Source organism: Chiloscyllium plagiosum, unplaced genomic scaffold, assembly GCF_037043375.1.
Source record: "Chiloscyllium plagiosum isolate Xiang-an unplaced genomic scaffold, Cpla_swu_hap1 HiC_scaffold_3, whole genome shotgun sequence".
Lineage (NCBI taxonomy): Eukaryota > Metazoa > Chordata > Chondrichthyes > Orectolobiformes > Hemiscylliidae > Chiloscyllium > Chiloscyllium plagiosum.
The window spans coordinates 122,043,197-122,060,131 of NW_028270141.1; the positions used below are offsets into that span (position 1 = coordinate 122,043,197).

The 16,935-nt window shown below is 38.7% G+C and overlaps 1 protein-coding gene across 5 annotated transcripts in view; it reads right to left on the bottom strand.

Annotated features, from left to right (window-relative positions):
• Positions 1-355: 355 nt before the first annotated feature.
• Positions 356-16,935, bottom strand: part of slc22a16 (solute carrier family 22 member 16) — a 105,661-nt gene continuing 89,081 nt past the window's right edge. For all 5 annotated transcript variants that reach the window (XM_043687133.2, XM_087983081.1, XM_043687134.2 and 2 more), the window contains exons 6-9: positions 13,577-13,704; positions 12,816-12,925; positions 9,419-9,518; positions 356-7,791 (exon numbers count right to left, since the gene is read on the bottom strand). In XM_043687133.2, the coding sequence (XP_043543068.2) occupies positions 7,531-7,791; positions 9,419-9,518; positions 12,816-12,925; positions 13,577-13,704 (599 nt within the window). In that variant the 3' untranslated portion in view covers positions 356-7,530. The remainder of the gene's footprint in view (positions 7,792-9,418; positions 9,519-12,815; positions 12,926-13,576; positions 13,705-16,935) is intronic.

Genomic DNA, 16,935 nt, shown 5'->3' on the forward strand with positions numbered 1-16,935 from the left:
AAAAACTGATGAATACATAAACCACTTTTTAAATCAGTTTCTACTTGACATTATAGATTTGGATATTTTATCAATGGGGTAGAGAGAGAATCAGTACAATGATCTACCGTGGTTGGGAGGGAGCACAACTAACTAGCAGATTAAAATATCCAGGGTTTTGGTAGATTTCTTCAATCTTCCTCCTTGATTGTTGTAGTTCCTACTTTCATGTGGAGGTTGAAAAAAATTAGCAAAATTGAAACATTCTGAAACCATCTAAACATGTGAAATGCAGGATATTGTCTGCTCATCTGATCTACTGAGTGGTTTGAATTATGATTCCAGGTGAAAAGCACTAAAAGTCTGTACATTCAACCGATGTTTTAATGAAATTTATTCGAAGAAATCCATATCAAGTATAGTAATGGAAAAGCAAAGAAAGTTTTACAGAATTCCAAAATGAACATCCTAGTCCATTAACATGGTTCCCAAACTCAATACCCGGGGCACTGTAATTAACATTTTATGGGCTGACATTGAGCTAAACTGTTATAAAACCTGGAAAGTGATAACCAAAATAAATACTTCTAAATTGACAAATTAATATCACTTCTATTCATAAACTGGAACTCTACACTTCTGTTAAGAATGGTATACTGAAGTTATTTTTGCGTAAATGCCTATGGTACCTGCTGCACCAACTTACCACGCCACAGTCTGCTATGACATGCGAAGTTTTCAATCTCAAACAGATGGATAGTTAGGCCCATTAGCCCAGGAGACATGATAGGACATTAGATGACTTATCATCTCTATTTGATGGCAGCAGCAAGGGATCAGAAAGCAAATCGTCCACCATATTAGATATTGACTGACCAGGAATGGCTCATGTAACCCGTATAAACATGAAGGTAAAGGTAGGAAATAAAAACCATGGAGGCAAGGAATCCTCGGACCATATTTTTGGAATTATCCTGGATACCTGCTCAATTTCTTCCCACTCAAGGACATGCCACTGCTTATCTGACTTCCATCCATTCCAGGAATTTACAAGATGATTAGGAGTTTAGATAGGGTCGACAGTGAGAATCTTTTTCCACGTATGGAGTCAGCTATTACAAGGGGGCATAGCTTTAAATTAAGGGGGGGTAGGTATAGGACAGATGTTAGGGGTAGGTTCTTTACTCAGCGAGTCGTGAGTTCATGGAATGCCCTGCCAGTAGCAGTGGTGGACTCTCCCTCATTATGGGCATTTAAGCGGGCATTGGATAGGCATATGGAGGATAGTGGGCTAGTGTAGGTTAGGTGGGCTTGGATCGGCGCAACATCGAGGGCCGAAGGGCCTGAACTGCGCTGTATTCTTCTATGTTCTATGAATGATGCCATCCCAGTGGACTAGGACAGCTGGAGTTTACCATTTTTAAAATTAGATAGAGTTCCCTTTCAGAACTTATTCCTTACAGAGAAAGCTTACTCAAAGCAGTCAGGAAAATATTACACCACTACACCTAAACTATCACAGCAATGATTTGCCTTTTGCATTGTTTCCTCAAGGTTGCTGGGATTGACAATCAACAACATCTTCCATAATGACGTCAATGCTCACATCAGTGAAGTTAAACAGTACTAATGCACTTATGTTTAGCTTTCTAAAGTCCACAATTATCCACATTACTTAACTGAAAAGAAAATATTAGGCAAAGCACAAATCAATGAACTGCATTGGGTAAGCATTAGCAGAGATAGTATGTACACACACAACTTGAATTACATTAACAGCAATCAGATTTATAGGTTTGTGGTCCAACACATATTTTGGGTACAGTATAAATAATACACATTTAATACAGTGACTTGAATACAGATTTTCTAATCACAAATACAGTTTGATTTCAAACAACCACAAATAACTTGCCTAAACAACTACAGCATAGGTCTATTTATATCTGATATAAAAAACAAAAGAACTGCATGTGCTAGAAATCTGAAACAAAAAAAATCAAATCGATGGAAAATCTCAGCAGGTCTGGCAGCATCTATGGAGAGAAATCAGAGTTAACTTTTTGGGTCCAATGACCCTTCTTCAGACCTGCCAAATTTTTTGACTTGGCTCATATTATGAACACATGTAAACCTAATTTTAATCCAACAACATAAATGTAGTGAGGTAAAATTTGCAATCTCATTTCCTCTTTTCAGTAGTCTGAAAAGTTACAACCAGTGCCATTAATACAGAAGTTGTTCTGTGTTAATATTTCTGTATTTGAATATTGTTCACATATTGTAAATTTATACTGCTCAGAGTACATTTTTTGTTCTGATTTAAGTTTGTGTCTGTGGTGGTAACAAGGTTAATATTCAGTAGATAACTATGCAATTAATCCTTAGAGGATCAGTAGAGCATCAAAGTGAAAGTGAGTTTAGCGGTTCAGTTTAATAAGACAATAAATCAGGAATGTTTCTCTACTGCCTTCTTTTGATTTCTTATTGCGTCTTAGAAATTGACTAGTGTTTTTCAAATGCACTATACTTTAGACAGGGGTTCAGTCTGGGAACTGAGAAACAATCTGAGGGACCTCAAATATCTGTCACACTTCTAATTTCAGCATGTTTTTGCACTGTATAATACTGATCACATGATCAGCATGAAGGCAGAACAGAAATACTGAATTAGGAAATTGTGCATGCCTTTTCCATAATACGCATGTCAAATCCATCTTGAATTAGAAACTCAATTCAACATTCTAAATGTTAGAAACACTTAAAACTATGAAATATATATACTGTAGTTCAAAGTGATGAATTTTAGGGATCAATTATTTTATTTGCTTTCCTAGCCTTAGCTTTTTACCATATTCTAAAGCTTTTTTATTTTAAGAGAAACTAATTTCTTATATTTCTGAATGCCCTGTTTTGGTTTACTTAACAGAAAGTGCTGGACTACTCGCTTTACCGAATAAAATGGATCTAAAACAGGTTCTCCTTTATCCTCTTCTACATATAAGGTTTATTTGAATTAAGAAATTGGACATACTTGAAATACTTCAGCAACATCCAGATTTGTTTTCAAATCAAAGCAGCATTAATTTCCAATCAGGACACTGACACCAAATCTAGTGCTGCCTGAAATCCTCATTTCCATTAGCTGTACATTTGAATTTGAATGTACTTAATGCATGAGAAACTTTGGCAAAACAGACTAGCTACCTTGAACTTCCTGCAGATCAGTTTGTCCAGGACACTTTGTACTTTTGTCTTCAGCATAACATTTAAATTAGCTTTTAAGAATAAAACACAACCTGGGTGCTTTAAGTCACTGGGATAGATTTTAACTTTTGAGTGGTCTATTAACAAGTCCCAGCTATCCATCTGTTCTGGCAGCAGAGTCTGGAGCTATTTTGAGGTTGCAGCTTTATTGGAAGTTTGCCAAGATGCACCCATCAAGTAACAATCTCTATGCAGTTTAACAGTTTTGGGCAACATAGGTTATTGGTGATTTGCTTATCAACTGGGGACCAATCACCAGAAACAAGGGGGCACTTTAGCTGCCCATGAATAGGCCCCTATAAATTTGTCTTTGATGTGTTTTAAAGCTCTCTCTTTCAAACTGGAAGAAATCTGCTATGTGGAATTTACGTATTCAGCTCATCTGTCACTCCATGTGACCTAAAGGGAACTTGTTAGATCCTAACGATGATTACCAAATTCACTACAGAAAGCAATAAACAATGTTCAAAAGTGGCTTCACCTGGAACAAATTTATATTTAAAATATAAATAAACAAAACTCATTTTAATTGTGCTGTTTCAAAAGTTCCTTTAAAGCTCTTTGTATTTGGTAGCAAAGATGGCTGTTTAGATATGCTTTTTTGTTGTTTTTGGTATATGCTCCTTTCATATGTTTTGGAATAAGAAAAGGATATAGCTTTATAAGCAAGGTGGCATTATATAATTGAAGTCATTCCTATCACCATGCTTTCTCTAAGGTTTAATACTATATTGACTTGTTCTCAAGCTAATATGTAATACAGTATGTAGTACTGTATGGTCTGGGGACCACTTTCCACACTGGATTCTCAATATTGTTGTTTAACTGTTGCTGAGTGCCACAGAGACTAGTATTCCCTTCAGCATTAGAAACACAATAAGGCAGATGCTAACCAGAATGAAAATAATTATTCAAAATAAACTGATTGATTAAACATCTTTCAATTAACCTAATTTTGGCTTGCAATTGCTGAATATTCCACTTTAAACAATAGATTTTTTAAAGAAAGAAAACGGAAACTACATGTCATTTTCTGTGAACATCCCTCAAAGGTCTACATATTCCTAACGATGTTAGAACTGACTTACTTAAGAAGTCCATATTTTCATAGCCTTTTTGAAATATTAGTGTTGTGATGTCAACACTATTTTACACTGGGATAACACTGAAGTATAACAGAATTCAAATCTCTTTAGTTTGCTTCCAATTAATAAGCTACACAATGACCAAACGTAAGAATTAGTATTGTACCACTTTTAGTAATAGTGTGAGGTATTGCCTAGTGTTAATAAACATTATCGATCTCATTAAAGCCTTGTCATTACCAGGACTTACACAACAAACTTGCCCTGTTTGAACTGTGAACCATGGAACTGTTAATCAGGGATGCAGCATTGAGATTAAAATCAGATCAGCAATCATGTTATTGAATGGAGTTGGGAAGACATGTTGAGGTTGTATAGGACATTGGTGAGGCCTCTTCTGGAATACTGTGTCCAGTTCTGGTCGCCCTGTTACATTAAGGATATTATTAATCTGGATAGGGTTTACCAGGAAGTTGCTGGGTATGGAAGGCTTGAATTATAAAGAAAAGCTGGATAGGCTGGGACTTTTTTTTTCACTGCAGCGTAGGTGGTTGAGAGGTAACCTGATAGAAGTTTATAAATTAATGAGAGGTAAGATAGAGTTAATGGTAGTTGATTTTTCCCTAGATTGGGGATTTCAAGACTAGAGGGCACATTTTAAAAAAGTGAGAGGAGAGAGATTTAAAAAAGACATGAGGGTAAATGTTTAACACAGAGGGTGGTGCACAGGTGGAATGAACTTCCTGAGGAAGTGGTCGATGCAAGTACCATTACAACATTTGAAATATATTTGGACAGATACATGAATAGGAAAGGCTTGGAGGGATACGGGCCAGAAACAGGCAGGTGGGGTTGGTTTAATTTGGGATTATGTTCGGCATGGACTGGTTGGATCGAAGTGTTTGTTTCTGAGCTGTATGACTTTATGAATGGCAGGGCAGGCTTGAAGAGGTGAGTGGCCAACTCTTGTTCCTTGTTTATATGCACCTTCTATCTCCTAAGACTGCAGCAATGCTGTCAGTTCAAATTAACACTAGCCCAGAAACCAGCGTTTTGGTACTCTTCTGTTTACTTGCCAGCCTCAGACTAATCCATTTAAGTATTTGGCAAGCTGAAATGGGTCTTACATATGGAGCTCTGTGATTTCCACCAATATCAGTAAAGCAGTGGACAAACAGTTTAAGTGCTATCTATAATCTGTTTGTGAACCGTGGGCACCTTGAGGCTTGAACAATGAAGTAGCAATCACTATCAGCGACTTTATAAGCAAGGTGGCATTATATAATTGAAGTCATTCCTATCACCATGCTTTCCCAAAGGTTTAATACTACATTGACTTGTTCTCAAACTAATATGTAATACAGTATGTAGTACTGTATGGTCTGGGGACCACTTTCCGCACTAGATTCTCAATATTGTCTTAAAACCTTTCAACTTCAACATTAAGAGTGAATGAACAGTCAGAGTCACTTTGGGAGCTCTTGAATTTTAGCTGCATCGCATGGTCCTTTAAGCAGGATGCTTGCAGGATTCCTGGCCAAACCACAGTACAAAAGTTACAAGACTGGTGTTCCAGAAGACCTAACATAAAAAAAATTCTTCCTAGTGGCTTCCCCAAATAAGTCCCTGCAGTTCTACATTTGGTTTTGTAGTCAATTGAACAACACCATGCTTGGGGAACTTAACAACAGTGGCACGGGTGTCATGAGATTCATTGGTTCCCATTATCTGAGTAAATGTCATACATGCATATGACTTTCATTCTTTGTATTAATTAATTGTTGATATGTTTGATGCAGTATTACATTTTTACAAATCAAAGTTTAACTTTACTGGTCTACTAACAATTGACTATATCATAATCCTGAAAGTCTGCAATTTTTGTACAATTACAGACTGTAATTTCTTGCCTTCCTGACTACAGAGGGCTTTATGGATATAGCAACATGGATGGCTTGGGACAGATTTATTAAAAGCAGAAAGAAAATAAGAAAAGATTTAAAAACTTTTAAGGTCAGATTCCTAAATGTTATTTGAACCTTTGTCGTATTACTGTTATTGCTACAGTTTTCTACTTTTGATTCTGGCACAAATTTGGTTGGTAAAGCACTAAAAATAATTGCATGATGTTTCATTAATGAGTGATGCCGTAGATTCAATTCTGCTCGATTCTCTCAGTTCCTGCTCTTAAGCACAGTGTAATGGGTCAGAGCTAAATGGAGAGCCAAGCACTTCCTATACGGAAGGAAGGTCAATTAGAAAAATAATGATGTGGTGGCCACATGGTCTATGATATTAATAGAGAACGCTTGCCTAGAATTGGTGAATGAACTAGGTGACCAGAAAATGGGGAAAACTTATAGAAGGATGCCATTCAGCCAATCAAGGCAGAGGTAGCTTTGACTCTGTTTATGTTTTGATGAAACAGTCTGAACAAAAACATGTTACCACGGGTAATGAATACACAAAAGACCTTGTTTGATATCTGTTAATTTTAGTTTACAGTTAGAAATCTAGATATTACGTGAGGATCGAGTCCAAATGTTAAGGTCTCCACAGTATTGTCCTCTACAGGATGTAGCTGATATGGTGATATTCACTAAATTAATTCAAAAATAAAAACTTATTGTTGGTGAACATTAGTCAAGACAAACTGTTCTATAATCATGGTTTGTATAAGTAATGGAACAAAGTTAGTCTTAACTTCTTGAAAGTCTCAATTCCCACCCCAAAACAGCACATTTCTCATCATCCAGTTCTAATTAATGTTATGGAAAATTTCAAACAATGACCAATCAGTAATTTATTTTGAAGTCCTAGTGATCAAAATCGAAGAGATGTTTTTTACCAGAAGAGATAGTTGATAAGAATATAAAATGCAGCCTATTGTAGGCTACGAGTTAGACTGTTATCAGTCAATATTCATTTTGCAGTTAAATTCCCATATAGGCAAATCAGCATGCACCATAATTAATAAGTTGTTCTTTTACTGTCTAATAGGAATACTTCTTGACCACTTAACTACAGTAGGGACAAACTACTAAAAATAATGTTGGATTTTACTTTATATATATGTTTGTTTGTAATAGATGCCAAACTGTTTGTATACTTTTTGTTAGTTTACAGATTGAAGACATTAGTATCTAATCAATACTACAACACTCGCCTATTTCAAGACTTAGTGATCAATGAATGAGCTTTACAACCGTGTTAAATGTTCAATCAGACTCTGCTCTTCCTTTGATTTCTCTATACCATCGATGATATAGTCTCGTTTTACAATCCTCCCCACTGCAGCACTGCCATCTTCTCCACATGAATCTTCTTTGGTTTTGTCTCGCTTTGTTTTCTTTTGCAATCTTGCAGCTTCCTCAAAGGTCTGGGCTAGAGGTCTCCCGAGAGTTTCCGGTAGCAACAACGTTAACAAGCCAGTCAGAAAGGACATAATTCCCACAATCAACTACCGCAAAGGGAGAAATAATATATCAGTACTGTTCAAATGTTTCCTGTTAAGTTTGTAACGTATCTTAAATATTAAATTCACTATCATCATACTTGCAAGTATTGTCCTTGTTACATTGATCATTTTTAAAAGAATGTTAAACTATTAATAATAACGGCTCAATTAGGAAAATATCAAAGCTCCACACGGCAGCAGCACTGCAAGTTGATATTCTACACCATCATTACCAAACTTTGGAAGTCCAGTCAGCATGCTACAGTGATTCTTTCCAATTAACCAAGAAAACTGCACTGTTACATACTCTCTCCAACTTATATAATCAGGCAAAAGGAGTAATATTGAATCTACGTTCACCTCTGAAGATAATCACACAAAACAAAAACTCCATCTCAAAATATCGGTCCAAGCTTGTTCAAAACTGACCAGCTGCATTCCATAGATTACGCTTATATAGTAACAACCATGATTTTATATGGGAAGGTCTATTATAATTACTCACATAGGAAATGGCAATGGAAAATGGTGACTTAAAAAATAATAAAAGAGGGCTCATATGGCACAATGGTAGTGACTCTGTGCCTTAAAGTCCAGTTTCAAGTCTCACCTGCCCCAGAGATGTTGATTTTTATTTTCTTAAGGAAGTGACAGCAACATGGCAATAGGATATTTGGCTTTGTCAGCCCAAATTCACACAGCATGAGTTTAAATATATTAATGCAAATCATTTCTATTCAAATGGCAAGGACAGTCCAGTTTGCATAATTGGTGGTGTACTGGACAGTGAAGAAGATTATCCCAGATTATCTCAATGAGACCTTGACCAGATGGGCCAATGGGCCAAGGTGTGGCCAATGGTGTTTAATTTTAATATGTGAGGTGCTGCATTGTGGCAAGGCAAACTAGGGCAGGACTTATACAATTAATAGTATGGCCCTAGGGAGAGTTGCCAAACACAGAGACCCAGGGATGCAGGTGTATAGTTCCTTGAAAGTGAAATTGTAGGTAGACAGGGTGGTGAAGAAGGCATCTGGCATGCTTGTCTTCGTTGGTCAGAACATTGAGTATAGGAGTTGGGATGTAATGTTGCAGCTGTACAGGACATTGGTGAGGCCACAGAAAAAAATTTATGAGGATGTTGCTGGGACTGGATGGTTGAGCAATAGGGAGGGGCTGAATAGGCTGGGGCTTTCTTCCCTGGAGCATTGGAGACTGAGGGGTGACCTTATAGAGGTTTATAAAATCATGACGATATGGGCTGGGAATAGTCAAGGTCTTTTTCCCAGGTAGGGAAGTCCAAAATTAGAGGGCATAGGTTTAAGGTGAGAAGAGTAAAAATGACCCAAGGAGTAGTTTTTCACACAGAAGGTGGTGCGCTTTTTGGAATGAGCTGCTAGAGGAAGTGGTGGAGCTGGCCCAAATACAGCATTTAAAAGGCATCTGGATGGGTATATAAATAGGAAGGGTTTAGAGGAAAATGGGGCATATACTGGCAAATGGGACTCGGTCAGATTAGGATGTGTGGTCAGCATGGATGAATTGGACCAAAGGGTATGTTTCCGTGCTGCATGACTCAATGGCTCAAATCCATTGTATGTAGCTAACCTTTAATTAGGAATCTCATTACCTGTGGTAGAAAGATCCACACGGATGACAGGAGAACACAAAAAGGTGCCACTGTACTTCCAACACGAGCTATCATACTTCCAGTACCAACAGCCAATGAACTGAAAGGAAAGATTTTTCAACTTACTCAGTAGTTTTTATTAAACATAGACTTAGTGAACAAAGCATTTGGAGTTCATGCAGCTTTGATAATGGCAGTTGGACAGAAATTTTGACTCAAGCCAAATGTGGCTTGGTTATCTTAGCAGGTTATCAATGGGATCTGGAATATCCAGTCCAGTTGTGAACTTGGGAGAACTCCTCAGAATTAGGCATGACATGCCATTATTGTGGTCTCTACTTGAATGTGCAATCACTGTGCCTCTGAACTGGCATTGTTCACCCATTTCCCATCTGGACAGACATTCAGCAAAAAAGCTGTTACTGAATCATAATTCACTTCTAATTGACATAAAATGTGCATGTTACCCTAATTCCAGAGGACCAAAGGCCGCTCTTCCATCAGAGAGAAAACCGACAATGACTTTAACCTGATGGTCATTTGTATGAACCCATGCTGTTGACATCACACTGCTCTGTAAACCAACAATCCAGCCAACTGAGGGTCGTTGGCTCAATTCCCATCACCAGTTTGAGGTTACCATGAAGGACTTTCCTTCTCAATCTCTCCCCTCGCCTGAGGTCTGGAGACCTTCGGGTTAAATCCCCACCAGTTGCTTCTCTCTTATGAGAGCAGCCTGTACGGTCTAGTAAGACTATGGTGACACAACAACATTTATATGAGACAGAGATGAAGAGAATTTTTACTTCATAGAGGATTCAGCTTTGCAACTCTCTTTTCAAAAGGCAATGGAACCAGAATCCTTGAACACTTTTAAGGTGGAGGGACATACATATAAGCAGGGGGACGAAAGGTAAATGGAGATTGGCGTGAATAATACTGGTGTAATAAGATCAGCCATGATCTTATTCAATAAAGGAGAAGATCTAAGGGGCAGAATGGCCTATGCTATCTAATTTGTATGTTCATATATATATTCTGAAATTAGATGTAATGTCATGTTCCTCTTGTGAGTAAGGTGTTAGAGTCAATCATGAAAAGGTCACATTTAGACACATAGAAAAATTCAAAGTAATCAGGAAGAATGGGTGGCACGGTGGCTCAGTGGTTAGCACTGCAGCCTCACAGCACCAGAGTCCCAGGTTTGATTCCAGCCTCGGGCGACTGTGTGGAGTTGGCACATTCTCCCTGCGTCTGCATGGGTTTCCTCCGGGTGCTCCGATTTCCTCCCATAGTCCAAAGATGTGCAGGTTAGGTAAATTGGCCATGCTAAAATTGCCCATCGTGTTAGGTGCATTAGTCAGAGGGAAATGGGACTGGGTGGGTCGGTGTGGACTTGTTGGGCCAAAGAGCCTGTTTACACACTGTAGGGAATCTAATCTAATCAATATGAAACCTTTTTGTGAAAGGACCATCATATTTAACCAATTTATTGAAGCTTTTTGAAGGGATAACATAAACTGTGGACAAATGACAGCCTTTTGTCAATGGATTTCCATAATGTATTTGACAAGGTGCCACATGAAAGGTTATTGTGAGATGTAAATGCACCTCATATAGGGGTAGCATACGACTAGCTGGCTGGTAAAAATTAGAGAATATGCATAAGTAAATCTTTTTCTGATTTGCAGTATGTGAAGTCCTGCAGGGGCCTCAGGCTTTCGCAATTTACATCAAAGACTTAGTTGAAAGCAATGAAATCATGGTAGCTTTATTTGCAGATGACACAAATAAAGCTGTAAGGTATACAGTGAAGAGGACTTTAGAACGTTGTAGACCAACATCGAGAAGTTGAGTGAAGTAAGCAAAAATTGTTCAGATGGAGTATAATGTGGGAAAACGTGAAATTGTTCACTTTGGCAGGAAGAATAATAAAGCAGTGTTATTTAGACAGAGAATGATTACAGAATCATAAGGTGTGAATGTGTTCTAGTGCATGAGTTATAAAATGTTAATATACAAATCCAGCAAATAATCAAGGGGGCTAATGGAATGCTATCCTTTACTACAAGAGAAACTGAAAAGTAAGAATGTTCTGCTTCAGTCATACTTATTCTTTGTTGGTGAGACCACATCTTAAATATGGTGTATAATTTTGGTGTTCTTACTAAGGAAAGATGTAAATGCATTAGAGGTGTTTCAGAGGAGGCTTACTGAATGGTATGTGGAATAAGTGCGTTGTCATAGAAGGATGGACAAACTGGGCTTGTTTTCACTGACATTTAACAGTGAGGCATATTTTGATTGAAATATACATAATCCTGAATGATCTTGACAAAGTGGAACTGGAAAACTTGCTTCTTCTTAGGGTAAGTTCAGAGCTAGAGGCTCTGTTTCAAAATTAGGGGTCACCTTTCTTGAACAGAGTTGAGGAGATTTTTTTTCTCTCAGTGGGTCATGTAACTTTGATCTCTGTCTGAATGAGCAGTGGAGATTAATATTTTTAAGGTGGAAGGTAGATGGAGTTTTGTTAGGCTGGGAAATCAAAGGTTATCAGGAGGAGATGGAAATGTGGAATTCAATCACAAATGGATCAGCTGTGATTTTCTTGAAAATGCAGCAGGCCTAAGGGGCTAAATGGCCACGTTCTGCTCCTAACTCATCTATTTGTCTGCAAGGTGTTCTTCAATGAGCACATGAATCTCAGTCACCTGCCTACAGACTTGCAACACTGGTTCACTGATGTCTCAAGTTAGCTCCACTTTTAGCAATAGATCACGTACTGAGGGTTTAACCTGTATTGCCATTCCGGCCTCTTGTTCCTCTCCTCATGCACGGGGCTCTGCCTTACCTGTGGATGATACTGCCCCTCATTGTCAGCAGACTCAAAATCCTGAAAGTTGTGCTCCCATTACCAGCTGTTGCCTTTCTAGTGCTCAGCTGGACTGCCAGGAATGGTTGTAAGCCTTCCCTCTCCTCTCTGTCCCCATGATGTCAGTCAGGTGGCATGAGAGTGTGTTTTGACCACTCTTTCTATGACCTGTGCTCCCTGATGGATGGGTAGGCCATTGGGGAGTTCCTCCCCAAGCCATGCTGCCTTTCATGGAAGCACTTCCATTTCAGAATGGGTTAGAACCATTAGAAATGCAAGGACTGTAATGTCCAACATAGATAGCCATCAGAACTAAAACATCATCTCTACATTATACAGTTTATCAGTTTTGATTTCAAACAAATGATTGAATGACTATTAAAAACAGTTTGCATTCCACTAAAGCTTTTAACATGGCTTTTGGCATGATAAATAGTGTAGCTTCATACAATATATTTTTACATACAACTGTACTTGTAGTGTGAAATAACCCAAAGCAGTTGTAGTCCAGTTTGTGCCACTCACCGTATTATAGTTGGGTACAGCTCAGCGGTGTACAGGTAAATCAATCCAAATGCCACAGCTATTGCAAACTTTCCAATCATGCTCAGAGTGATTGACAGGGCCTTAATGTCCTAGATGAAAGGAAGAAGAAATACTCAATATGACTTCCCCAAAACATTTCACCCTGAAATTATTTTCTATTCTGGTAACTTCCACATCTTGCCCATGCTACATCAGGTCAGATAAATATTCACAAATGAGGAGGAGATTCCTCTGTTTCAAAGCCAGAACACCAATGTCAACATCCAGGGTCAGATTCACTGTTCTCCTGGAAAACTGCACGGAGAGAAAAGTAAGTTCAGAACAAAAAAATACATTAGGCATGGATATGATTGAGGGTGAGTAAAATTATTACACTTTTAGTATGGATGTGAACGTTTCATTAGAACTCATTTGTCAGTCAAATGAAGATGGACTTTAGTTCAGGTTTATGTTAGCAAGCAAGAACAGAGATAAAGAGAAGCCTTAAAAAATGCTGAAGCTATGAATCAATTCCAGAAAGTTGAACTGAATAATTCAGCTTGACACTGGTGAGTGAATGGGGAAAATTTGTTAGTGGGAGTTTGTGACCTAAAATTGATCATCCTAATGTTAGTTCTAAGCTAAAAAGAAACAGGCAAACACAGTGTTGAATTTCTCTTCGTCTAATTGCTGCTTTCTGTCAAAATTAAAAGTTTAAGTCCCAGAATATCTTGAGGATACAAAATTTCTTGGAAGCTCACCTGGGGAGTCACCATGCTGAGAAAACATGCCACACCAGTCAGGAACAGGGACGGTGCTAAAGTATTCCTTCTTCCCAATCTGTCCATCACAAAACAAGCAACAATGTAGGAAGGAATTTCCACTGCACCTGTCAATGGATACACAGTCATAATATTGCATCTGGTGAGAACTGGAGCTCTCCAATAAGTCCACATAAAGTTTTTGTTTGGAATAAATTCTCTGTCTCCACCTTTCTTGATCTGCCTGTCTCACGTGATACTCTGAGATTGATGACAATATTCTAGATTAATTCTTTCCTGTGGAAATGTCCTGAAGTAGTTAAGGTTTGTTAACTTGTAAAAAGGATCGCACAGCCACACATTTAGAGCAATGGCGAAGATTGTTCAGTCATTAATTTTGAATTCAAACACTGATTCATACAAATTTATCAATTATGTTCAAATAAATAATGTGTTAATGAATTTATTTTGGAGCTGAGACGGTTGATATTCACAAACACATAATAAGTATTTTTTTTTTGCTAAAGAGAGCCAAGATGGCGGCGACCCAGCAAGTCTATAGTGCTCCTCCCAAGACTTGGGTAAGGTGGGTCACCCACCCCCACCACACTCACCAAATCATTCATAATAGCTGTTTAATTTAATTAGTTGCTTAGTATTACATTTAAACAATCTAATATTTAATAAAAATGACCAACGGGAAGGGAGCCCACAGCTCTCAGCAAGCAGGAACCCCTCTCCCACCCTCTCCTGCTGCAGCTCAGGTGTCCACAGCCGCCCCAGGGGACTTACCTACAGTGACAAGCCTTGTGGAAATGATCTCCAAACTGGATGCGAAGATCGACGCTTTTATTGAAGAATCCCAAAATCGATGGGACTCACTCTTGGCCGCGCTGCAGAAGCATGACCGAGACATCCAGGAAATCGAGCGCCGAGTTGGAGGGGTGGAGTTAAAGGCCGCGACCTCCGAAAATACAGCGCAATCGGCCGTGGATCAGGTCTGGACTCTCGAACAGCGAGTCCGGACCTTAGAGAATTACATTGACGACCTTGATAATCGAGGTCGTCGAAAAAATATTCGTTTGCTGGGCCTTCCCGAACGGGAAGAGGAAGGCCAGCTTACAGCATTCCTCGAGCAGTGGCTGCCACAGCTTTTAAATCTGGAAGCTGGATCAGGTCGGGTAGGGGTGGAATGGGCCTACCGGGTCGCAATACGCGGGCCCGGCTCGAACCAGCGCCCACGCCCGGTCATGTTCCGGCTGCAGAGCTATAGGGAGAGGAATCCCGCACGAATAGGGGTTTTATTACATTTGATGTTAACACATTCCGAGCATGTAGGAGACTTAATATACACTCTGGTTAGTTGTAGGTTAGATTAGTAGACAGTTTTGTTTTTTTTTTCTTTTTCGGTATTTTTTCTTTTGTTAAATTTTGGCTATTGTATATTTGATTTAATTGTATATCAATGTTTGTATTTGAGAGCTTTGTTTCTTTTTGTAAACTTGTAAAAATGTTAAATCTCTAATAAAAATATTTATTAAAAAAAAGAGAGCCAGTTTTGTTAATTACTTGATGCCAAGACAAATGTTTGTACAAAAAATTCTGATAGAGGGGGTTATAAATGAATCATGAGTAACAGAGAGAAGGCAATGGCCTTCTTAGTTTATTTATCCAGAGACCCAGGTAATGTCTTCAGGATCTGGGTTTGAGTCTACCACCATAAATGGCAGAATTGAGTTCAATAAAAAACTCTGGAATTAAGAGTCTAATGATGACCATGAAATCATTACTGATTGTTGAAAACACTCATCTGGTTCACTCCTGACTGTGTGGAAGGAAACTGCTGTCCTTCCCTGACAGATATGTGACTCTAAACCCACAGCTATGTTGTTGACACTTAATTGCTGTCTGGGCAATTATGGATTAGAAATAAATTCTGTCCTGGCCACACCCATGAATGAGTTTCAAAAAAAAGACCTTCCTTTCCTCAGCACAGATTCATAAGCTATTTTAAAGATATTTAAATTGTTTAGATCGACAAGAAAGCTGGAATGAAAGGAGTTACTGTGAACTGTTGTACGTAATGAAATGAAACAAGAAGCTGTACATTAGACAGTCAACAAATGCGACATATTTTATGAATTGTTTTAGTTCTGTGGTCCAGCTGTTAAGTTGCAAATGGAATTATGGCCTGTAAATGTAAAAATATATTGGGCTGAAGCTTACCAGAAATTGGCTAAGTGTAATTTTTATTGAGTCTGATTTCTCATGCTATTGCCCAGTTTTGCCTTATTAATCATGTACCATGGCCCTATGGTTCCCCACTCATCCAGTTCTCACTTTAAGTGCAAGTTCCAGGAATCCTGGACTGGTGCAATGTTGATAGCCAGCTCTGCATCTGGTCAAATATTGACAGACTAGAGTTGTCCTTCACCCTGAACATGACAGACAGCAACTATCAAACCAACCACTCTCAGGGCCCATAGGTGGTACAGCTGACAATCCCACACATGCACAACTGCACATCCCTATCCTAGTCACTGTTAAATCCAACACCAGGTCACACAGGTGATCTAACCTTAGCTACGTCCCAATGTTACAGCCTTCTCTAAATCACTGCTACTCTTTCGCCAATGCCCACTCTAGCTTTGTTGCTATATCATTGCTTAATATATATCCGTCACATACAGAGAAGACTTCAAATGCTTTCAAAGATTAAATTTTATTCACCAACAGCAACAGTGAACAAAGAAACAGAAGCTGCATTTGTTTCTGGGAACAAAAATGATTTGCTTTCCTGTTAAGCACCAATGAATTTACAGTTAATGAATGACCACTGCACCCAGCACTCATCTACTGGAATGAGTGTCAGTTCAGTTTCGATCTTAGTGCCTGACACTGTCGCAATTTCTCATGGAGAAGGTGACTTTCCTCTTCTCAATGTTCTCATCTTTCTCCTCAGAAGACTGCTCTTGCTCTCCCAGCTCTTCACCATCCCTTATAGCTCCCCTTAAGCTGCTGCATTTTTGCAGAGCACAGCATGCTAGGATTATGTGTGGTGCATTCTGCCCAGACTGTACTGCAAGGGCAGTATTGTATCTTTACTCTGCCTCAGTCAAGTGGTTACATTATGGAGTCATCAGCTATGTTCACAGAGAGAGCATCAGTGACCATCCTCATAAGATATCGTGCCTCGCAAATGCAGTAGAAATTTTAAAGTTCTCCAGGATATCGGCAGTGTGGCAGCTCCAAGGAAACTTGTTGCATACTTCTAAAGTGTTATAATGATGCTCACTGGTGACTTGATTGTTGATGGAATGGAACCTGAACTCAACTGTGTTACGATAGGGCCCTCGCAG